General features: G+C 38.5%; 2 protein-coding genes across 2 annotated transcripts in view; one reads left to right on the top strand and one right to left on the bottom strand.

The window, feature by feature from the left end:
- Positions 1 to 755: 755 nt before the first annotated feature.
- Positions 756 to 25,640, top strand: part of gtf2e2 (general transcription factor IIE subunit 2) — a 48,593-nt gene continuing 23,708 nt past the window's right edge. Inside the window, exons 1-6 of the mRNA XM_003224637.4 lie at positions 756 to 958; positions 6,782 to 6,948; positions 21,131 to 21,222; positions 22,786 to 22,893; positions 24,146 to 24,328; positions 25,166 to 25,259. Coding sequence (XP_003224685.1) covers positions 6,786 to 6,948; positions 21,131 to 21,222; positions 22,786 to 22,893; positions 24,146 to 24,328; positions 25,166 to 25,259 — 640 coding nt within the window. The 5' untranslated portion in view covers positions 756 to 958; positions 6,782 to 6,785. The remainder of the gene's footprint in view (positions 959 to 6,781; positions 6,949 to 21,130; positions 21,223 to 22,785; positions 22,894 to 24,145; positions 24,329 to 25,165; positions 25,260 to 25,640) is intronic.
- smim18 (small integral membrane protein 18) lies at positions 9,208 to 17,037 on the bottom strand. Its single transcript, XM_008116632.3, has 2 exons — positions 16,882 to 17,037; positions 9,208 to 9,867 (listed from the first exon to the last, which is right to left on the bottom strand). Exon 2 carries the CDS (start codon positions 9,826 to 9,828, stop codon positions 9,535 to 9,537), a length of 294 nt encoding a protein of 97 aa, XP_008114839.1. The 5' UTR covers positions 9,829 to 9,867; positions 16,882 to 17,037; the 3' UTR covers positions 9,208 to 9,534.

Here is a 25,640-nt window from a genome sequence, read left to right as displayed (position 1 = left end):
ATTCTGCCCTTTTCACCTTGAAGGGGACTCAGGGTGGGTTACAATGAACACATATATGGCAAACATTCAATACCAACAGACAAACAACATACAGTATAGACAGACACAGAGGCATTTAACATTTTTCCAGCTTCACGATTTCGGCCACAGGGGGAGCTGTGGCTTCACTAGTGTACTGTACTTCCTCATTCCTTTCCTTGTGTTTTGTTGGCAGTTTTATGGTGTTGTAAATTAGTTAAATTAGCCTCCCGCATAAAGCGTACCTAAATTTCCCTACTTGACAGATCCAACTGTCTTTCAGGCTGCATAGGTCAACAGCAAGCCAGGCTATTTAATGGTCGGGGGCTTAATCCGACCATTAAATAGCTCGGTCAGTAGTGACATCTTCAAACTGCGGGCCCTCCTATTGTTTGAGCCTCCCAACTCCCAGAAGCCCTTTGCCAACTTGTTAAATGGTCAGGAATTCTGGGAGTTGGAGGCCCAAACTGATGGAAGGCCCACAGTTTGAGGATGCGTGCTGTATTGTACTTCGAGCTAGTGCTACATGCAGGCCAGAAGCCAGAAAAAAATACCAGGGGCTTCCTCTCAGCCGGCATTTTACCACCACTCTAAATCCCAGCCAATGAGATTCTACTATTGGGCGGCTCTAAGGGCAAAGCGCGACCAATGGGCTTCCTCAATTCATCCACCTATCGGGGCAGTTTTAACTCCTGCCCCGCCTCATCCGTTTGCTGTTGCCGCGGCAACGGGAACTTGTACTTCCTTTTCCTGAAAGAGAGGGTCTAGCCCTGACGTAGTAGGTTGTCGACGAGCGACGGGAAGGATGGGAAATGTGGCGGAAGCCCTCCGGTAGGCGCTTGAGCCAATAGGGAAGCGGGAGCCTGAGGGCTCCCTCCGTGGTCTTGCCACCAACTTGACTCCACTCGGCACCCGCTCGCCCTCGGGGCACGCGCGCGAGGTGAGTGGGCTGGCGCGCGCACGGTCCTGGGGAGGGATTGGCGCGAGGGAGGGCGGGAGGGAGGCCCACAGGGAGAGAAAGGCTCCTTCGAGGGATGAGGTTTCTCTGAACTAGAAAGGTTTGGAGGCTTCACCGAACTACAGCTCCCAGGATTCCCTTCGGGGGGGGGAGGGCCCAGCTGGTTTAAAAACATGAGAAACTAGAGGAAGTTTGGGTTGAGGATTGTCTTCCACTCAAAGGGGAGGCAGAAGAGTTGTATCTCCTTGTGGGACAGTGGGCTCTTCCCTATAAACAGGCTTCCTGAAACACTAATCCTCCAGCTCTTTGGGCCTCCAACTCCTAGAATCTCTGATTATTGAACAAGCTAGAAAGGGCTTCTGGAAGTTGGAGGTCCAAACAGCTGTTAGAACAGGCATGGGCAAACTTGGGTCCGCCAGGTGTTTTGGACTTCAACTCCCACCATTCCTAACAGCCTCAGGCCCTTTCCTTTTCCCCCTCAGCCGCTTAAGCTTAAGCAGCTGAGGGGGGAAAGGAAGGGGCCTGAGGCTGTTAGGAGTTGAAGTCCAAAACACCTGGCGGGCCCAAGTTTGCCCATGCCTGTGTTATAAGATGCCTGTTGTAAATGCTTTTCCCAGCTGCCACAGAAAAGTTTGCTCATAGGAGGTGGCATACTCTGTTCCCCTGAAAATAAGAACAGGGAAATAGGCCCTACCTTGAATTTTCAGAGTGCTGGTCATATAAGCCCTACCACAAAAACATGCCCCAGTCAAGATCGTCAGGCAGATGGATGCGCTGAACGTTGTAATACATTCATGACGTATTGAATGATACAATAATGTAATGAGGTGAAATCTTTTGAACAGGGGCACAGATAGCAAAACAAACGCCACAGGAGTGTTAGTCCTCCTGGACTCATCGCTGAGTCTGGAACCCCAGGTTTCAGTGGTGGCCAGGGGGGCCTTCGCATAACTCAAAACTTGTGCGCCAACTGCGCCTGTACCTTGGGAAGCCTGACTTGGCCACGGTGGTCCACGCTCTTGTTACATCTCATTTGCACTATTGCAATGCACTCACGTGGGGCTGCCCTTGAAGACTGTTCGGAAGCTGGAACTAGTCAAACGTTCCACAGCCAGGTTACTAACTGGAGCGCCATTCAGGGAGTATTCAACTCCTCTGTTGAAGTAGCTCCAATAGCTACCTGTTAGCTTCCAGGCACGATTCAAAGTGCTGACTTTGGCCTACAGAACCTTGAACTGCTTTGGTCCAACTTACCTCTCAGAATGTATCTCCTCCTACGGACCATCCCGCAGATTAAGATCTTCGAGTGAGGCCCTGCTCTCGGTCCCGCCACTGTCACAGGTGCGGTTGGCGGGAACAAGAGACAGGGCTTTTTTGGTGATGGCTCCGTGGCTGTGGAATTCCTTGCCAAGGGAGATTAGGGAAGACTCCTCACTCATGTCTTTTAGGAAGCAGCTGGAGACCTGGCACCTGGTGTCCAATTTTGGGCACCACAGTTGAAGGGAGATGTTGACAAGCTGAAGAGCGTCCAGAGGAGGGCAACTAAAATGATCAAAGGTCTGGAGAACAAGCCCTATGAGGAGAGGCTTAAAGAACTGGGCATGTTTAGCCTGCAGAAGAGAAGGCTGAGAGGAGACATGATAGCCATGTACAAATATGTGAGGGGAAGCCATAGAGAGGAGGGAGCAAGCTTGTTTTCTGCTGCCCTGCAGACTAGGACACGGAACAATGGCTTCAAACTACAGGAAAGGAGATTCCACCTGAACATCAGGAAGAACTTCCTCACTGTTCGGGCTGTTCGGCAGTGGAACTCTCTCCCCCAGACTGTGGTGGAGGCTCCTTCTTTGGAGGCTTTTAAACAGAGGCTGGATGGCCATCTGTCGGGGGTGCTTTGAATGCGATTTCCTGCTTCTTGGCAGGGGGTTGGACTAGATGGCCCATGAGGTCTCTTCCAACTCTACTATTCTATGATTCTATGATTCTGGCTGTGGGACCAAGCTTTTGGCCCATCCTAAGATATGAGTTGATATGACTTGATGGATTCTGTGAATTAATATTAAGTCGAACATGGACTGACTCTGACTTTGGTTCAAAACTGCCCCTGTTGTAATGGTCACATGGTTTTAATTGTTTTAATTTAATTTGGATAAGGCTTTTAATTGTGTTTTATGTTTGGTTTTACTACATGTTGTATTTATATGTGGCGTTTAATTCTGCCATTGTGTAAGACTGCTCTGGGTCCCCCTGGGGGAGAAGAGCGGTATATAAATTAAATAAATAAACCCTTCACTTTACTAGTCAAAGCTATATACAGTAGAATCTCGCTTATCCAACATAAATGGGCTGACAGAACGTTGGATAAGCAAAAATGTTGGATAATAAGGAGGGATTAATTACATTATGATTTTACAAATTAAGTACCAAAACACTGTGTCTTACAACAAATCAACAGAAAAAGCAGTTCATTACACAGTAATGTAGTAATTGCTGTATTTAAGAATTTAGCATCAAAACATCTCAATGTATTGAAAACATTGACTACTAAAAATTGACTACAAATAAAGATAAAATTGCTTTCTAGAAAAACAGCTGAGGATCCGTGCAGGAGGCAGACTGTGTTGGATAATACAGAATGTTGGATGAATGAAGGTTGGATAAGCAAGACTATATATATATATTGGCTGGTCTGATCTGAGTCCTGCCACATGCACAATGGAGGACCTTCTTATGGGAACACCAGAGGCAATCCAAGTGGCCACCTACTGGTCAAGGGACATTTATTCATGCCAACTTAAAAAAAAACTTCATGTTTTTAACTGTATTACAACTGTACCCTTGGTTTTGCTTCTGATACGGTAAATTTGTATTGGTTGGTGTTACAGTTTAAAAATGTACCTTTTCCGACTTACAAACAAATTCAACCTAAGAACAAACCTACAGAACCTACCTTGTTCATAATTTGGAGACTCCCTGTACAAAGAATGTAATATAATGTATTATTTTAATAATAATAATAATAATAATCAACAACAACAATCCCAGGTGATAGCAGAATTGACAAGAAGCAACTGGAAAAATTTTGCATGATACGAGGATTTAAAGATTGAACTGCAAAGACACTGGTACAAGCCAGTAAAGGTGGTGATCGGCACACTGGGTACAGTGCCTAAAGATCTTGGCCTACACTTGAAAACAATCGGCGCTGACAAAATTATCATCTATCAGCTGCAAAAGGCCACCCTACCAGATCACGCAGGTCTTTATTACCCTTTTCAGAAATGTTCTCTAATTCCGATTTTCTAATTGAAAACTCTACCCTCGCATCTTTTGTAAATCTATTGTGTAATTAATAGAAGTAAAACCAGTCATTTATCCCTAACTGCTTTCTCCTTTTAAGTTTCCATTGCTCTTTTTCCTTGGTAAGATACTCTCTATAGAGACTTGATTCTACATGGGTCTCAATACTGCTTCCAGTGTTTTTGGTTCAATCCCCTTCTTATACATTTTCCATGTTGCTAAAAGCTTAGCTCTTATTATATGTCTATTAAATTCCTTATTTACCTTGTTCTTTTCATACCACAGATAGGCATGCCACCCAAATCTTAGATTATGGCCCTCAAAATTAAGTAACTCTCTGTTCTCCAGTTTGATCCATTCCTTAAGCCAACTGAAACTTGCTGCTTCGTAATAATATCTAAGATCTGGAAGTGCTAGGCCCCCTCTATCTTTCATATGTATAAGATTCTTATAAGTTATTCTAGCTCCTGAAGAGTACTGAGTATGGGATGGTGTTGACTTGTAAGACTTTAACACAAGTTTTCCATAAGTCCCTTTCTGCACCGATATTCCAATTACCATAGTTAATTCTCTGGTGAAGTATTTCCAAATGCAATCACACTCATGTTTAGTTGTATCACCTGATAATTCTTCTTGCTATGCAAGTATTTCAAAATCCAAAACCTTTTTTATCCCAAACATTTTGGATAAGGGATACTCAACCTATGTTAGTTCTCAGACTTATTATAGCAACCTAACTATGATGGTGATCTACTTTGCAGTCTTTGTTTTAAGGCCATCTCTTCCAATCTGGTGGTATCTACATGTATTGAAGTGTAATACCTATTGCCATCCACCAACACACCTAATGGCATTCTCGGTGGCTTACATTGGGAATTGTGCTCCACACATCTGGTTGGTATCAAGTGATGGAAGCTGTTTTAAAAGGCTACTTCGATATGGAGTGTTGTGTCCTTTTCAATTCATTTCAATTTATGAAATTTCTAAAATGAAACTGTCATGGCACAATTTGTTCAGAGGAGGTTTACCTTTGACTTCCTCTGAGGCTGAGAGAGCGCGACTTGTCACACAGTATGTTTCCATGGTGAGGTAGGAATTAAATTGTGGTCTATTCCTAGTACAGTTTTTAAGACACTACAGCATGCTGGCTTAATAAACCATAGCTTTAACATAACACCTGTGAAACTGCTTACTGTTATCATAGCTGCAAGAAGGAGGCCGATATATGTTGTTTCTATTTTCAAATAACTGTAATTATTTATTATGTCTAAACTTTGTATTATGGATAATAGTATGTTGGGTTTCATCGGAACATAACATGCCATTAAGTTTCAACCTAGCTTGTTTCCCTAAAACAACAGTTGACACAACAATTTGTGTAGAGTCAAATTCAATAAATAAATGTTGTTAGTTGAGAATAGATGCATCAGCTTCTGGAGGAGAAGAGAAGTGCATACGAGTCCTCCTGTAACATTACTTTACAACTTAGCTCAGCCTTTCCCAATCTGGGACATAATGTGATATGAGTGTCAACAGTAGCTTTTCAGTGTACTGGGCTACAACTTCCATCACTCCCAGTTGAAGTTTTAATTAGAATATCTCCCTGATACTCAGTCTAGGTACCTGTTTGGTACATTTGAGTTTGATAATTCAAAAATTCTGGTTGACTTTAGTTGTGTCTATAAATGCAGTGAGGCAGCACTGCTTTTTAGGAAACCCCTTCAGTGTTATCTAGATAATAATGAGTAATGATCACTTTTCAGCTACACTTTAAAACAATTACACTTTTGTGAACTGCTATAATTTATTGTCATAGACCACAGGCATTTTTAACGTAATGTGATATGAGTGTCAACTGCGTTGTATTGTGTACACTGCAGTATATTTTGTACACACAGGATTTTCAGAGACTTTACCCAAGCTGTGTGGGGATTTTTTGTGTTCTATCCCTGTCTGATGAAACAATAAAATTCTGGAAAATTGGTAATCTGTGCAGTTCTAGTTGGAGAATGACGGTAGTCACAAGAGGAAGTATACAGTAGAGTCTCACTTATCCAATCGTCGCTCATCCAACATTCTGTATTTTCCAATGCAGTCTGCCTCCTTCCCGGACCCACAGCTATTTCTCTAGACAACAATGCGCAGTGGGCTTTTCCACACACCGGGCGCCCGCTGAGAGGGGTGAGATGAGAATTTTCCTGTTGGGCACAACGTCTGGCCTTCACCGGCTGCGTCTCACCCCTCCCGCCGCACTGAGAGTCCCGCTGCACATTGCTGCCTAGAAAAACAAACATTTCCTTAATCCCTCATTATCCAACATTTTCACTTATCCAATGTTCTGCTGGCCTGTTTATGTTGGATAAGTGAGACTGTACTGTATTATTTTTGCAAATTAGTCCACTGTACATAAGAAATGAACCAAATTATTTTGCCCTGGTTTACAACATATTCAGTTAAGCATAATTTAGACTATTAATTTGTATATGCCATATGTTTTTGACTTAATAGAATTATGGATCCAAACTTGTTACGTGAACGAGAGCTGTTCAAGAAACGAGCACTCTGTACTCCTGCTGTAGAAAAACGCCCAGGAGCCTCTTTTGAGTCGTCATCATCAAAGAAGAAGAAAACAAAGGTAGAACAGGGAGGATCGTCAAGTTCAAAGCAAAATGCAGGTTTGTGGATTGCAGAGATTTTATTTGGGCTTTTAAAGTAAATTGTCTCCGATTTCCTTCTTCATGTTAACCTTTTCAAAGTGAAGCCTTCACTTACCTTCATAAGTAAGTTCACATAGATCTTCTATGGTTCCCATTGTGATGTATATAACAGTTCTATATGAGGGAGAAACAATTTAGATCACCAAACAAGAAGACATCTTTTCCATGATCCAAATTCTGCTTTCAATCAAAAAGTTTCCCCCTAATATTGCATCCTAAAATTCTTTTTGTTCTGAGTTGTTTTTTAATCTTAGCTTTCTTAGGATGACATTGATGTGATTTTTTCCCTGTAAAATTAATATATAGAAATTTAATATTACTCATATAAACAAATCACTGTTTCTCTGTGATGTGATAGTGGTTTTCCATGCCAGATCTTCCAGAATAGACCTATTATTTTCTGAACTTTCATGAAACACATATGTTGGGACTGGAGAGTCTCAGTCTCCCTTTCTTGGAGCACTTATCTGGTGTTACATAGCAATACATGAAAACATACTAAACATAATAAAGTGTTTCTCTGTTGGCATAGATACCTTCTAGGTCCTGCCTGTATGGATCTGCAATGAAAATACAGATCTTACGTATTAAATCATTTTATACTTAGAAGAGAATGTTTCCTCCCTAAGAGGCCAACATTCATTTTTCTGGATTTTATACAATTATACCAAATTGCAAACAAGAAATAAAAAGTGGAAAGAGTCTCTAGGAAAAATGTGCTTTTTGGCAGATGCATCTCTGCTTTTTCTTGGATCCATCTACTAGCCTCAAGATCTCTATTTTGAGGCTGGGAGGCATTTTTGTTAGTTTACTATAGGTGCTTTTTCAGACAAGCAGAGGGTTCTGCTGGATACTTGCACAGAAAAACAGAGTAATACTACTATATTAAGAAGCAAGTATCAGCATTCAGTTAGTCCCTGCTCTGTAACTGCCCTTATCTTTGATCTTTTTTCACTGCAGTGATGGAATGCAATTTCATCATTTCAGGGTGTTGTAAAGAAAGTGTAAGTGTTGCAATTGGCAGAGAAGCTTATGAGTATAGCTGAGAAGCTTTACATCAGCTTTCCCCAGTGATTAGAAGAACACTACTGTCTACAGAGAGAGATGGCTCATTTTTGTTCCACCCTATCACCTTGCAAGATAGAGGTGAAAATTAAAAATTTAATGGGACTGCTTCTAAAAATGCCATGTGCTGAGGTCACTGTGCTATGTTTCCTTGTTCCATATAAGAGTGTGGTGGGAGTGAGGAAACACATAATAAAATGATGTGAGGAGATGGTCATGCTACATGCCGCTAATTTTGCAGTAGGTTTGATGGTTGTCTAAACACAGCTTGCTATCTTGAATGGCAGTGCTGTCTTATCAGCACTGTTCAGAATTGGTCAAGGAAATAGGATTAATTTCATATAGGTAGAGAGCTTCATCCCCATCTGTTTTAAAGATGGAAATAATAGTCTTCACCTAGGAAACAAAAGTATACAGTGCTGAATTTCTCTTGATAACAGAATTGACTTTTTGCCTTGTACCTATGAATGATATTGGCAGCTCTCTAATATAACTATTAGGACTACTGAGACCCAAAAAGAGATTGTCTAGACTCTAACATATAGTAAAGGCTTGAAATATGTGTGTGTGTGTGTGTGTGTGTGTATAATTTTCTCTGCAACGACTAACTATTTACTAACAGATATTTTCAAGTATTGAAAATGTTGTGTATTGATATTACAATGTCTTGTCTATCAAACTGTTATAACAATTTTTAAATAAATTATTCACATAAGATGTTTTTGTTTATGATATATTTTCATGCCTTGCTATTTTAGTAAAACTTTAGTCAAACTTTTTAGTAAATCATTTTCATTTTGAGCTTGGATTTGTTGGTTTCCTGCATGTAGAAATAATCAGGTGTTAGGATTTTAATAACACCAGCCTGACTATGGAAATTTCTGGGTGACCTTGGGCAAGGCATATGCTCTCAGTCTAAGACAGTAGTTCTCAACCTGTGAGTCTCCAGATGTTTTGGTCTTCAACTCCCAGAAATCCTAACAGCTGGTTAACTGGCTAGGATTTCTGGGAGTTGTAGGCCAAAACACCTGGGAACCACAGCTGGTCGAAGAGGAAGGCAAATGCAAATCCTCTCTGAAGTATTCTATGAAGAACACCCTATGAAATTTTTTCCTGAGTCTCTATCAGTCAGAAACTATTTGAAGTCAAACAGCAATTAAATAAATTTTAATACTTAAATAAATTAATAAACAAATCAGTCAGATGAACGAGATTTTACTCATATAATTAATTCCATTCAAAACAAGTTCATTATAAAACAAAATGAAAAATATACCCACATGACTCTGTGACTGATCATCCATTATTAAAAGCATTTTTGTGAACAGTTCAGGTTTATATCCACCAATAAACAGAAACGGTGCTAATAATTACATTTAAGGCTAAGCAGACTCTGACTTGCTTGGTCCTAAGATGCGGGAGGCTTCATTTTGATGCTGAATATCTGTTTTGATGCAGGTGCTAGTGATCTGTCTGTCACTACACCACTTCTGTTTCTCGTTTCCTGAAGTTGTCCATCATAGATCGAACAGGATTGGGTTCATTCTCTAAATCCTTCATGGTTTTGTTTTTCACACAGCAGCAACAGTCAAGCAGCTCATATAGGAAAGCTAGCACCACCAGACATATTACAGTAAATATAAATACGATCAGAATGACAAAGCAGGCAGTGTTCCAGTTGTCATGGAAGGGATAAATTTTCTGCACTTGAAAACCAAGGTTCTGGTTGAGGGATGCAGTTTCGTTCAAACGGCTAATGTTGAATGTTGCCATGTTTTGGTTAGTCCTCTGGGCCCTTTCTCTGCAGTTGCTCTATATGTTGAAACAAACAAACAGAAAATATAGTTAGTGGTTTTCCTATGTTTTATCTTCCCTTACTGACAAAGTAAATCTGAAACAGACCATGTTTTTTTGTTTGTTAATGAGTGCTTTTTGTTACAAGGAGTGTCAGTACAAAAGCATTAAGTTGTGTCTGCACTGACTGTCTTTTCAGTTTTAGTTTAAATAAAACAAAAGTTGGGTTACAGCACTTAGTTTGGTGAGTTTCTTCTTGTACTGTAAGATTAGGGTGCTGTCATTTTGCTGTCAAATGATGTTTGTGTATTTTGAATGTAATCTCAGTTGGAGCTATCAATAAATATTGCTCATAGGTATTCTAACTAGTAAAGTAAAATTTTAGAAATTACTGTGAATGAATTTAACTTTTAAAAATTCTAATTATAACTCTTAAAAATGTTATGTAAGATTTCTGTGAATGTCAATGATACATGAAAGGTGCTCTTGCTTTTATCCTGGAACATCATGGTTAATATGGCAAAAATAAAATAAAATGTGAGTATAACATTATAATGGATGAATTAGCAAAGTAGTGTCACTTAATAAAAATAAGTCAGATTCTAAAAGCAGTTGTACTGTGGTAGTGGTGGGTAGTTCTTCAGGCATCGCCAGCATCAACATCCTGGCTTTCATGGAAAAAGAAGAAAAATTCATGTGCAGGCCAGGCAGTGAGCTTTGCTGTTGGCAGAGATACATCCCAAGAAAATAATTGTGCTTATGTGTTCTATAATACTGATCACCGCATGATTCTTGGCCCTAAACCCAATGCAGTGCTGCCACTGTCATGACAGTGTGACAGAACTCCTTTTTCCTTTGGATTTCTCTGGAAACTGGCTCCAGGGAGGCTGCAATGCCCCTCCTATCTTGGAAGCCTAGCAGCATTGTATCCTGCCTTTGCTATTGAAAGTGCCACTGTCTCAGATGAAACAGCCAGTATCAAAATTAAGATTGCTAATGATTGAAAGTGTTTTAAGTATCAAATAAGGAATTTCTTTGGGTAATGCTGAGCATCTCTTGGTAAGCGAGTACACTTTTCCAAGAGAAAAGCTAGTTTCAGAGTATGGTTATTTAGTCCAGTGTTTCCCAAGCTTTGGCCCTCCAGCTGCTTTGCAGTAATTTCGAGTCAGCTTTGCAATAGGGATTGTGAGAGCTGAAACCCAAAATAGATTTGAGAACCACTGTTTCAGACAATGTTGCTAATCACAATTTTGTGTTCAAACCAATAAATGAGTTTGACCTACATAGTTAGGCACAGATGTACCAAACAGATTCTTTTTTAGGGGTAATGTCATGCTCCTCATAGTCTTACTCCTTTTTTTGGGGGGTGGAAATCATAGACTGTGCAGATGTTATTGAACTGTAAGTCTCAGCAGCCCTAGCCAGCATAACTCATGAGGAATGTTTGAAATTGCAGGACTGTCTACATAATTTCCACCCCTGTCTTAGAACTTTGAATTTTGTTTAACTGTAAAGCTACAGCTCGTGAGAAAAAGGTGAAATCAGTATTAAAAGAGATCTGTGCTGTCAAAGAATAGAGGACAATTGATCATGGGGAAAAGTCTCATTACCTGGGAAGACAGTAGCTCTGTTCAGGCATTACTTGCCATACTTTCTTAAGAGAGGCAGGAGCACCATCAGATTCTTCACAAAGAAAGCAACATGTCTGAAGAGGAGAGATTCATGTTTACATATAAACTCCTTGTGATCTAGAACTATGGGGATCTTACTCATGTGAATAAAAACCTCTCTTCAGACATGTCTTTATCTTGGTGAGGAAAGTGATGGCAGAGTGGGTAGGACTAGGAACTCCCCTTGCTCAAGAAAGTATGATTAATGTCTGAATATAGTATAATTCTCAAGAAGAGTTTTCTCCTCTCAGACTCTGGAAGAAACCATACCTTCTTTGTGGGAGGTAGGCAGTGATTGTACTCTATAATTGTACACGCATAACCAAGATATCAAGAGAAAGAGCAATACAGGAAAATGGACTGGAAAATCCAGTTTGCATTACATCATCCACATGCACATGTGTCCCAAGGCTGTTGTACCCAATGGAAAGGGTTTATAAGAGGCTAATGAATTTGCCATGATACAAGGGCTATGTCCAGAACTGTTTCATGTGTGCTGTTCTATCCTTGCCCTGAACTGGTAGGACACACGAAAACTTTATTTGATTCAACAAGGGTCAGAAGACAAGCAAGGAAATGTTTTCACCATCATGGACTCTTTAGGAATCACAGGAAATTCCATAGCACTTTCAAAAGAGCTCTGACCCATTTTTTTTATCTGCTTATTCAGAACTAGAAGAGCCTGATGCTTCTGCTTGAAGGGTGGGTGGATAAAAAGGCCAAACTCTTCTCTGCCGTCATGGGTTTCGTTAAGGTAATGGTGGACTGCAGTTTGAGTCACTGTTGTCAACCAGACATGCCATATTCACCACTCAGTTCTCATACCTCCTGGGTCTTTCCCATGATTAGACTGAAGAACTTTGATAAATCATACATTTTTAAGGAAAAAGCCAAAATATATACTGCTATGCATTTGCAAATCTAGACATGGATTGCAAATCACAGGACTACGGTAATCCATACAATTATTTCTATCCTTTCTCTAGATGTAACTATCAAAGAGATTACACTTCTGAAGATAGTTGGATCATAATGAGCCTAGAGCAGCAATTCTACTTCTCAGCCAGGGGTTCTAATTAACCTCAGGGAAAAGTCTTACAAAATCCACTTTGGATCTGGATTTTAGATATTCCTCTCACAGCTCACTACATGTAGGTTCCCTTTTTGGGATCATTTGTGGTTCTTGGTGCTTTCTAAAAAAAAAAATAGAAAAAGTTCTTGGTATGAGAAGGTGCACAATATACCCACAAAGAACATCTTTGCTTTCTAGGAGGACCTAGAGAAATTGAAATTAAGAAACATGAATGCTAAGCTGTCTAAATCTTCTGGAGTCCTCTCTGTCTTATAGCATCCTCCACTTCTGTTATTTTCCCATGTGTTTTAATTTATTTCCTCTAAAAGGTAATAGCAGAAGCTGTCCAAAATGTCATCTGCTGCCTGATGATGTCATATAGAATTTGGCTACCATGTATATTTCAAAGACCTTGTCTTTTTCATGTGCTAAACATTATTGATGGGAATTCAGGACAATTCTATACAAAGATTTCAATACTTCCCCTTTAGTCCTGTCTTTGCCACATTTCCCTGAAAAAAGGGATGTGATGGATCAGGAAACCACAAGCGCTCTCAAGGTGCTTAACAAGTAGAATCCAGATCCACTGAAATTGTCAAGAAAAAAAATCTGGATATTAAAGCCAAGGAAAATTAAACTTGTGTTCCTTTCTTATTTTTGAAGCAATGTTTAGTGGAAATGAAAGTCAAGAGAAAAATTCTAGTAATCAATTGTAAAGAAAGAAGTAAATAAACTTTCTAAACAGGCATACTCTTATCCCTCAGAACTAATCTACTCTGAGAAACTAACTTTCTAAATGTAACAAACAGATGCTAAACACCATCTTTATTTTTTATGAAGCCTTTGGAAGATGGTTATCTTTGTTATGACTACAGTCCTACAATCAAAGGTGATCAAAAACAATTGGCAGAGTTGCAGAACAGGATTGCTTAGCCACAAATGCATTGTAGGCTATTAAATATATAAATTGATTATATGAAAGGCTCTTGAATATAGGATTGCCTCACTTGCAAGGAACTGGATATAGGAAAATGAACAGTGGATCTTTATTACAACACTATGTCTTTGTAAAGTGAAGACGAATTTTCCCACTAGCAAATATCTGCCTAGATTTAGCTTCAAAAAATATGACCTAGGAGAGACAGAAATAGGAGACCATACTAGCAACCTGCCTAGATATCACTGCTTGCCTCTGTTCCTATTAGACCAGATGTGTGCCAAATCTAAGCATCTAGGCCAGGAGTCCTCAAACTTTTAAAGCTGAGGGCCGGTTTACCGTCCTTCAGACTGTTGGGGGGTGGGCGAACTATAGTTTGGAAAAAAAAAACATTCCTATGCACAGTGTGCATATCTTCTTTGTAGTACAAAAAAATTAAAGAACAATAAATATAATATATAAAATGAAGAACAATTTTAACCAACATAAACTTACCAGTATTTCAATAGGAATTGTGAGCTGGCTTTTGGCTGATGAGATAAAATTAATTAGGACTGTTGTTGTGGGCCTTCAAGTCATTTCAGAGACTTGGAATTTAGGGAAGGGGGTGGGTAAATGACCTTAGAGGGTGTGGCCTTAGTTTGGGGACCCCTGTTCTAGGCTATGTATCTTGTGATGCCCATATTCTTTGAGCCTGTGATCCTTGGTTATCTCTTAAGTGTTTTTGACCATTTTTGCCAGGCCCAGTTTTACACTGACACTCAGAAATTGGCAACATGCTATTTGAAGATTGAGTGGGAGGCTTCATAACACTTGATTACCCCATTAATGTGATTAACATCCTTTGGTAAATAGGCATATCTTCTTTCTTTTTTTTTTAGTTTACATAATATCCTGAAAAATAATCTATTTGGATTGTACTGTGATAGATCTGAGAAGGGACCACTCTGAGAATTAGAACTTAATCATAGAGTTGGAAAAGACTGCATAGGCCATCTAATCCAACCCCCTGCCATGCAGGAATTATTAAACTATTGGACTTCATTTGGCAATGTAAAGAGTCTGGCTTGGTTAATATTCTAGAAGGCATAACCTTTTCCAATGGTCCGTTGCCACTGGTACAAAGTGTGCCAATCTGTGTGAAAACTATGAGAGTTCTGGGAAGAATCAACACTGTCTTAATCTAAGCATTTTATTTTTTTAAGTTTATCTATACTATGCCTTACAGTTTCAACAGGGGACATAAGAGAAGAAGAAAAAACTAGCAGAGAACCAATTTCATGCAATATACTTGTGTTTTGTGATCAATTGATCACCCCAGAATGCCATAAAAGAGAATAAATTGATTTGTTTTGACATTTCCTGGGGCTTTTGTGTATTAAAACATTGATGTAGGCCCAGTATGTATTTAGCATTGCTAAATGTTCATAAGAACAATGAATTCTGAAATACACAGTTGGAGAAGCTGTGGACTACAAGCTACTTATGTCCCCAGCCCCCTTTATCTTGGACCTCCAAGCCCCTCACTCCTGGAATTGTCCAAAAATGTAATTGCGGGATTGGGGAACCCTCTTAACCAAAAATGTTTTGAAATCACACCAAATGAGGCAGTTGCCCTTTTAAGCAAATCTTACTATTTCACATAAACCCTAGTTATTCCAAGGGGGCTAAAAGCTGAAAACAACAGTAAATGCAAACTGAAAGTAGAGAAACTCATGGGTGGCATTTTGACTGAAAATCAGTACAACTGCTTCCCCATGCAGTTACCAACTCCACTGAAACATGTGAAATTGAAATATATTTAAAATAGCATTTTGTTGTAGTGAGAGACAGAGAAAAATGCATTTAAAATGTAAATTCATATCAAAAGCTTCAACTTGCACAAATATAGAAATATTTACAATTGAATGCTTTTCTAGGAAAGAAATGCCTGAGAATTGAGAAATATCAAGGATTCAGAAGTTGTTCAAGGATATGATTGAAACTGCATGATTTAAATGAAATGGCTGAATTTCCATATTTAGTTTTTACTGGTTTGAATTAGACCAACATAGATGATGAAATTGTTGTTACTATTATTTTGTACAAATGGTACAAAAATGCAACACTTTTAATATATTGCAGAGTATTTAAGAACAGGATGAATTATTTATTCAAGGCATTTTTATAAAGTCGTTGATGACTAGTGTGGGAAAAAATGTGCCAGTAGGAGTACACATGCGATACTGAGATCTATTTATATTCATTTAGCTAACAAACATAACTGTTAAAACTGGTTAGATTTCTTTTTCATGCAGATTGGTTTTAAAATTCATATGTATGTGTATATATGCTTTGGAAAGGAATGACACTGGTAACATGAAATTAAAAATGTGAGGGGAAAGTATTCTTATAGTAAAGTTAGTATTTATGCATTTCATTATAGATTCATACAATAATATAGAATTTAAATATTTAATGTTTATATGTCAGCTTTAATAAAGTGCTTCTTCTTTAATAACTAAGTGAAATTTATTTAGCAGTTTGAAGAAGAGTAAAAGCTTAGGTTTTCAAGATTAAATAACTTCTGTAAAGAATTGTATGGCAACTCAGTTTTGAGTAAAATCCAGAACCTTTCAATAGATTTAGGCTACAGTCTTCTGTTCCCTCATGTGGGAATAAAGCCCATTGAGCTCTATGGGATTCACTACTAAGTAGGTGTGAATAGGATTATACTGTAAAGCAACCAGCGTAAGACCAGCTATCTCTGGTGGGCTTTACTCCCAGGAAAAGGTGCGTAGGATTGCAGCCTAGGGGAAATTTCATTTGACATTTAAACTGTCAGAATCCCTTGACTACTTGATGCTATGTTAATCCGACATAGTAGTCAAATGTTAAAAAGCTAATGTTAGTTTAAGAGAGAAATATAATGTGTTTGCTTAGTGGCATTTTTCTTGTGCAGCTTAATGGATGTTTAATTTGGGAGACAAAACAAATGTGCTGAGGCTTCTACAATTAAAAATGATGTCGTCTTTTTCTTTTGGTTAGTTTCCGCATGACAAAATTGATTAGCAGGTCATACAAAGCTCTAAAAAGATTGGCGCACGAAATATCATCTGGGTGTGTTGAGCTCTGTGTAAGATGGATGGTCATCAATTCTTCATGAATGCACAGATGGCAAGATTTGCTATTAGTACCAGAAAAGCGTCTCTGCCTTTAAGCAGCAGGCAATCAAGCTTCACATTTCAGAGAATCAATCGTTTTAAATGTTTTAATTTTTAAAGATATAAGGACCTTATATGTCCTATTTTCCTAAAAAAATCAGTTTTTCCCCCAGCAAGTGTAAGGCAATTTTTAAAAAGGTATAGACCTACCTCTTTTCAGAAAGGATGCTGGAGCAGTGCTGATCTGCTGTTTAATACAGCCCCTGGTATAGCTAAGATGGAGCTCTGCTACTATTGGCTGAAGCAGAATGCAGCTGACAACTTCCTTTATGCACATTTGCATCAGACCCCTACCCGAGGAGGGAATCATTCATAAATCTGAAATATATAAGATGTCAGATCAGATTCCTCTTTCTATCACACATCCCCAGCTCCTTTAAAAATGAAATACATTCATTATTAATGTAGCCTTTTGTGTCTTTGTTTTCATCTGAGCATGGCATTTATTGTGTTAATGCCTTCACATTTATTTGCTCTCTAATAGCATATTAAGGTAGCATGAGCCATCCATAATTAGGCAGGGCCTTAACAGGATTCTAGACGTTCACATAGACTGTTGTTAAAGATGTAAGCATCTTTTGTCTTCCCATTATTCTTTAATCTCTATTTTTGGTATGGTCATTTAAACAGTGGCTTGTAAATCACCCCTATGAGATTTCTCTTTCCAGGCTCCTTCCTGCAATTTTAGTAGTTCAGTAGATTTTAGTTTGTGAAATTTTGCCCATATTTGTTTTGATGTATTTAGATTGCTATAGGCTGCTTTTCGCACAGTTGAAAACAGATGGCAAAAGAACAACACAAAAAGTCAATATATAGAGAAATAGAACTTAAAAATCAAAACAGAATGATCTTCAGGAGCGGGACGATTCTTATCTCAAGAATTTTGGGAGAAAGCTATATTTTCTTCAATAAGACTATATCTAGTAGTTAAGCAAGAAAGTAACATTTGTTGCGTATTTGACGAATATATGTACATTGATTTGACAACCTTCATATGAAGTCCACATTGAAGTAAATTTTCCTTTGATCAAAAGAATGTTTTCATGATGGCGCACCAAATTCCAGTATCATTTTATTTGAAAAAATGAAAGCCGATCTGAAATAAAGCAAACACAGTCTTCAGATTGTTGCAGTTTCTCTACCCTTTTAACTTTCTCACTACAGTAGTCTCACTTATCCAAGCTAAACGGACCGGCAGAACCTTGGATAAGTGAATATCTTGGATTATAAGGAGGGATTATGGAAAAGCTTATTAAACATCAAATTAGGTTATGATTTTACAAATTAAGCACCAAAACATCATGTTATACAACAAATTTGACAGAAAAAGTAGTTCAATACGCAGTAATGTTATGCTGCAATTACTGTATTTATGAATTTAGCACCAAAATATCATGATATGTTAAAAACATTGACTACAAAAATTCATTGGATAATCCAGAACCTTGGATAAGCGAGCCTTGGATAAGTGAGACTCTACTGTATAAGTAAATATTACCCTTTTTATTTTAGGAAAGGGAATTTTAAAACAATATTGCGAGGTGCCTATTTAATTTCCATAGTCATCTGAAGATTTAGGCTTGAGGCATCATCAAAATAGCTCCTTTCGGTTATCTTTTCTATCATTTGTTACTGGAGAGGGTTTTGGAAATTCTTTATTGTTGTTTGGAGCCTGTTTTGGATTGAATGAGGACAAAAGAATGGAAGCTTTATTCAAACAAGATGAAGATTTTTCTGTTAGGGGATCTGAAATACTGAATGATAGTGTGCACTTCAGATAGTTGCAGTTGTGGCCCCTCTTGAAACTATAGCTCTGCACCTTGGGAATAGTCCTGAATCTGCCATTTTTCTTGGCTGTCTCCATAGAGCAGTGGTTCTCAACCTGTGGGTCACCAGGTGTTTTGACCTATAACTCCCAGAAATCCCAGTTAGTTTACCAGCTGGGAGTTTAAGGCCTAAACATCTGGGGACCCACAGGTTGAGAACCACTGCTATAGATGGAGCAAGGAGAAATACCATTTACCAACCTCACGCGCTATACTAGTTCTCACTTGACCTGGAGAACACTGATCTGTACAAACCTCTGTTGCATTTTGCAAGCCCTGACATTTCTTAGTTATGGTGTTCAAGTATGAAAGGGCCTCCCTGTGGAGATACTCCTAGACGATTTTTTTTGTTGTCTTCTTAGTTTACAGATATGAGATACATTATTGGACTTTACAGGGATACATGAAACCTGAACGGCTTGGGACCCATCAACCTTTGCGACTGCCTTTCTCCCTACGAGCCTGCACCATCTCTTAGATCCTCAGGGGAGGCCCTCCTCTCGTTCCCTTCAGTATCGCAGGCTCGGCTTGCTGGAACGAGGGAGAGGGCCTTCTCTGTAGTGACCCCCCGACTTTGGAATTCCCTCCCTAGGGAGATTAGATTGGCCCCAACCCTGTCTATCAAACAGCTGAAGACATGGCTATTTCAGTGCACGTTTGAACAATCACCAACATAATAGACCCTTTTACCGAGACATTACTTTTTAACACTTTACTTCTTTCCTACCTTACCTTATCCCATATTACCCCAGTTAACTCTCTGACACTTGATTATGCACTTTATTAACAGATTTGGATATTGTGTTTTTTATATGCCCGATTCCTTTTATCTTTAGTAGTTGATGTTGTATCGTTACCCATTTTTCTGGTTTTATGTGTTTTATTGTATTTAAAATGTTAAATTGTTTATTTTATTTGATTGATGTTATCATTGTTTTTGTTTTGATAGTCGTTGTAATTGCTTTATTCTGCTTTTGTTTTGGGCATTATCCCATGTTAGCTGCCCCGAGTCCCTTCGGGGAGATGGTCGCGGGATAGAAAAATAAATTATTATTATTATTATTATTATTATTGCTAATAGAAAACCCTATTGAAATAAAGGATTTCTGTCCCAATAATACTATGGAACAGGGATTATCAAACTTTTTCAGCCACAAAACCCTTTTTGAAGCAAATGTTTTTCATGGAGCCCCAAGAAATGTTTATATATTATGTATAGTGTGTGTGTGTGTGTGTGTGTGTGTGTGTGTATATATATATAGCAAACTTTTTGGCCAACATAAACTTAACAGTATTTCAGTGGAAGACCGAGGGGTCATCCAGTCCATCTCTCTTCTGCCATGCAGGAAAAGCACCCTCAAAGCATCCCTGGAGAGGTAGGAGAGAAATAGGCTTTTGGAAGCAAGCAAGGTTAGGAGGAAAGGATCTGGCCCTGCTATGTCATTTTGTGTGGCCCTTCAGATGCTGGACTAAAACTCCTGTATTCTTCATCTTTAGACACCATGACTAGAGCTGATGAGAGTTGTGTTACAGTAACAGCTGGAAGGCTGCAGCTTGTTCTGTTTAATCAGGCGAGTGGGGTTTGAATTTAAATACAAGGCTTGTGGATATGACATTTGACTTTAAAATCCCTTTAGCCTTTCCACAACCTCAGAGTCACAAGTGCTGTTGGGATGCAATTCCCATAATCCACAGTCTGCATGGTGGATAATCCATAGTGATGGGAGCTGTCGTTCAATAACATCTGGGGACACAAACTGGGTAAAAACGAATGACCACCGACTACTATGTAAAAAAATTATAGTTGGCCCTCTTTATCCATGGATTCTCCATCAGTGGATTCAACGGCCCTTTGAAGGCAACTCAGTGAAAGCTCTCCACAGTTTGTTCCAAGTTTCATCCCACCCATCCTCACTATGACTTGTGGGGTAATTTGTATATTTTAATTTATCACTACTTTGTCAGATGGTTGGCCAGTGTACCCACCAGGTATTGGTTGTGTAGGAACTCCTGTTGGGGGATTTGGGTGTGTGGTCTGGAGTTGGTCACTGGGGCACTGATACTTGCCATATGCCCCTGATGGCTGAGAGACCATAATTCAGTGGTTTCTAATTGTCGGTTCTCCAGGTGTTTTGGACTTCAGCTCCCACAATTCCTGGGATTTCTGGGAGTTGAAATCCAAAACACCTGGAGGCCCCAAGGTTGGGAACCACTGCCATAACTGGAGCAGCCCAGCACATAGGTCTCATGCCATCTCAAGATCATCTAGTACTGGGCTGTAAGTGTGGGGTGGTCAATGCCTCGATGTGTGGTCCCATGTGTGGACCAACTTTTATCTACAGCTGTAATCAAATAAAGTTGTGGCCTTTTTTTCTCCAGCTGTCTGTGTGGTTATTGTGTCTTGTATGCAGAACATATCTCAGTCCTGAACATACAAAATGCCAGTTTTTATGAAGACAACATAATGAATGCTAAGACTGCTAGAAGCTTTTTTCTTTGTGACTATGGTAACAGCTAGATAGGTTTATTGGGTGTCTGCAATTCAAAATGAATGTGTTTTTTCTTCTTCACAGAACACAGCAATGGATCTTTTAACTTGAAAGCCCTTTCTGGTGGTTCTGGTTACAAGTTTGGTGTTCTTGCAAAGATAGTGAACTATATGAAGGTATGATCATTATATTTCAAGAATTTGTAGGAATAATATTTGCATTTTTGCTGCACAATTGCACAAATTGCAGCAGGAAAATGTAAATGAGGAGGTGCAAAAAATGGCATACATTTCAGACCCTCATTCACTGATTGCATCACCAGCCAGAAATTCCATTGTTTTAGTCCACTCAACAGTGGAAGAGTCATGTTTCCCTTCAGTTCTGCCTTGAAGCCCTCTGACAGAGCATGAAAAGCACACATCTTACCATGTCTGTTTAATGTTTTTAAACTTCTATAGTAAATATTGCTTTAGGTATAATTTCTTTTATCCTACACTGTAAAATGTTTTGGGTACCACATTGGGGAAAAGGTGAGGTATAAATAAAATGAGATAAAATAAAATATTACTATCAATTATAACAATCAGTAGGCACCAATTTTCAATGACAATGTCCTGGGAGTATTATTTTGTTTTGTTGTAATCACCTTACAAACAAGAGATCTTATTTGTAGGCCTTGGTTTAATGGAGAATGAGTTGGCTTAAATGCAGATGAGCCTGTTTAAAATGTTTAATGGATCTAGCCAACAGTGTTAGCCCTGAATCTGAGAAGTATTGAGTCAGGATATTTTCCATTGCAAAGCATCTAGTATTTATGAGTATAACTATCCACTATTCCTCTGTGGCTTCATTGATTATAACACATAAAAATGTTGACACAGATAGCACTTGGCTTGAAATCATAATTGTTTGAATAAACAAAACAATTTAGATACACAAATACCTTGGTTGAAACACATTTTTTTAAGTTTGGGAGAAGGGGAATCTTCTGAGTTTCAAGAAGAAATATAGTTATGGTGGAGAAAAGGGACAAACTTGAGTCCTGTATACTTGTGGAAGGAAACATTGTTTAAGTTGCAATTTGTGGGATACCTTGAATGCAGTAATCTGATTGTTATTAGCCAACCAGATTATTTTTAAGCTGTACCTATGTTACATAGGGGAGAACTACCTTTATTGGTTTGTGTACCAGACAAAATACTGTTAGGTACCCTTGATCTAGGAATTTCTCCCATCCATTTTACTAGAAAGTGGGCTTAATTCCTCAATATGATTTCAAATTGTGAAAGGGGCAGTATGTCATCTGTAGAGACCCAAATCCCAGCAATTGCATTATTTTAATACCAGTGCATGTGGCTGAAATGCTTCTGTGACACATTTAGAATAGAACATTGACAAATGTATAGACCTGAGTGGTAAATATCATCAGTATATGTAGGTATTAAGACCTATTAGAGTCTAAGATGTATTTTTATCATAAAACGTATGCATACAAGTGTAAAAATAAAAAAATGATAAATTCTTTAATTGGTTACACTGGTTACAAGAGAGAAAGCTTCTGGAACATGGCAATACAGCCCGAAAGACTCACAGCAACCCTGATTACACTGTGTTTCAAACATTTTACTGTAATTAATTGTATATGTTTATATTACTCCTAAGTTTCAGAATGTCACTCATATACTTTTTATGTTATAAATCAACAACAACAACAACAACAAATTTAATCTGTTTCCCAGACACGGCATCAGCGTGGTGATACACACCCACTAACTCTAGAAGAAATACTGGACGAAACTCAACATCTAGACATTGGACTAAAGCAAAAACAATGGCTGATGAGTGAGGTAACAACAACAAACAATTTAGATATCTTATATGAGACCAATTTAAATAAATATATTTATCACAAGTTGACTAGATACAAAAATAGCTCAGTGGACAAATCCTATGACCACACAGCTGCTGTTTATAAACCCTTTATGCCTGCCCAGCTCACTTTTTTCTTGATTTTCTGTCTTGTTGGAATATTTTTTAGCAGCGTCAGCATTGGAAAGATTGTGGAGAAAGGCGGGAAGAACACAGACTTTCAGTCCTGAGTTGCAGCTCTCTTCTGGGTTGCTTCCAGATACCAATCTGCAGATAGTATAACAACTGGCAATATCTCCTCTGATTACCTTAACAATAGCACTGGTTTATGTTTTGAAAGGCAGTCTGTCAAAGGGCCTTTTATCATCATCTTTCAAGAGCATCAGTGTGAAGGACATACTTGATCTGTTTAGTTTCTAATACAAAATCAACCTTGTAAATAATGTATAAATAAAATATTGGAGTTCCACACTGTGATGGAGATTATAGCAGAACAGTAGTTTGGGAGAAGCAATACTAACACATGTGTAAAACTTTTTAGACCAATTGTAGGCAAACTATCAGGGCACTGCAGGACTTCAGAGGGCTGCATCTCCGCCACGCAAAATGCTCCACCTTCTTGGAATTTTAATTTTTAATTTTTCTTTATTAAAAGCCCTCACACAAAAACACAAGTTCTGTGTGGGTATTTTGATCACATTTATACCCTCTGTCTCTTTTTAGTCATTTTATTAAGAAGACTTTGTTTAGCCAGGAAGTAAACTGGAAGTTGATTAGGATCTGGGTGTATTGGTTAAACACTAACACAGAATCTGGGGACTAGAGGTCTGAAGACCTCAAAATCAGTCTGGTGGGGGGCATATACTGCTCATAGGCTGCATTTTCTACACCCCATTACAGACTTAACTCATCCTGTCTTCTTGCTCCCCTCATATTTCACCATTCTATTATATCTCTGCTGCTTTATGATCAGAAAGAAAGCTTTCAGCAATGATGCTCAGGCAGGAACACAGTAGACAACCTCATTTGAAGGCAGGTAATTGTGTTATCTCTCTGCATCAAAAAAGATGCAATTATCCATTTTTGTGATGTGTAATTTGCAGAACTCTGAGGTTTAGAGAGCCTGATCAGAATGAATCATGTTAGCAGTTCTTTCTTTGGGGGTTTAATTTTTGTGGTTCTAGAAGTTACTTTATGGCATGTATCTGACAACTTACATGTATGTTGCAGGCCCTTGTCAACAATCCCAAAATAGAAGTTGTAGATGGGAAATATGCTTTCAAGCCTAAATACAATCTGAAAGATAAAAAAGCTCTTCTCAGACTCTTGGATAAACATGATCAGCGAGGCTTGGGAGGAATACTTTTGGAAGACATTGAGGAAGGATTGCCTAATGCACAGAAAGCTATAAAGGTAAGCAACTTCATAATATAGGGGAAGTTGTTATTGTTTTGTCTTCTACAAAAGCATTATTTTGCTTGCAAGGTGTTTTGAGTTATTTGTTAGTACAAAGGCTAGAGATGTGAAGGCCTTTAAAAATTGAAAACATAGGTAAAAACTCATATTTCCTTGAATATTGTTTTCTTTAGAATGTATTTTTGCTGCCCAAAACTGATTTCTAAAATTTAAGTTAGAGGAGGACTTTTATTTAACACATTGCATTTTATATAAGATGATTGTAACTCTTGGCCTTGGTCTTGGTCTTCATTTCTTGGCAAAACCAAGGAGTATATGTTCCTAATAGTCAATTCCATCATTCAGCTTTGTGCTGTGTGAAGACATACTTCCTATTATCTGTCCTGAATCTCCCACAACTAAACCTGGTTGGATGATTCAGGATCCTAGTATTAAGGGATATGGGAGGGAAAAGGCCCCTTATCCTCTTCGCAAAGGTAGAATTTTTCAGTTGGTTATACCAATTGCTTCTACAACCGTACCTGTTGTAGTTACACTTCAAAGTTAAGACTGTTCACTTTCCTCTTACTCACAACAATGAGATAATGGAGAAATTGTTAAGGAAAAGTAATTTAACCCTTCAAAAATTAAATTAGACTTCAAGATTCCTTATCTGGTCATTCACAAAACATTTGCAGGTGATACAAGGTATATTTGTCAGCAAGAACCATTCATTTAGATTCCAAAATACAGTTCTAGTGTTGAGTATCCTTCCTGTTTCCCTTGGAAATTTACTTGTAGAGAATCTCTAAATATCACAGTTAACACTGCGTTTTTTCCTGTTTTTCATTTGAGGCTTTAGGGGACCAAATCATCTTTGTTACACGCCCTGATAAGAAGAAAATTCTTTTCTACAATGATAAGAGCTGCCAGTTTTCAGTGGATGAAGGTTTGTTGGTCATTATCATTGTAGAAATATATGCCAAGCATACTCTTGTTTGCTGTCTTACTTCTACAATAGTTAAAATGTTTGAAATGTCATTAATGTATCTCAATTTATTTGTATAGCGTTTTGCTTCCAAACTACAAAACTACTATGTGCTCTCAACTTAATAGTTCAAGGGGCACCTATGCTGCTAGAAAGTTAGGATGTGCTTGTAGTCTAGAGCTTTTCAAGTTGCCTTTTTGTAGCTGCAATAATTTTTCTTTTTTAAAGGCAAGATTGATTTATTCAGAGGGCTTAATTTTGAAGATTCAAAATAAGGGACGTATTTGTCATTTTACCAGTTTACATTCCAAAGTTTAGAAAAGAACCATCAAAAGTGAACAT

Source organism: Anolis carolinensis, chromosome 2 (assembly GCF_035594765.1).
Source record: "Anolis carolinensis isolate JA03-04 chromosome 2, rAnoCar3.1.pri, whole genome shotgun sequence".
Lineage (NCBI taxonomy): Eukaryota > Metazoa > Chordata > Lepidosauria > Squamata > Dactyloidae > Anolis > Anolis carolinensis.
This window is presented reverse-complemented; position numbering and strand designations above follow the sequence as displayed.

Coding starts and splice junctions, on each gene's coding strand:
- smim18 (XM_008116632.3), bottom strand. CDS start 9,828: ATGGCAACATTCAACATTAGCCGTTTGAACGAAACTGCATCCCTCAAC.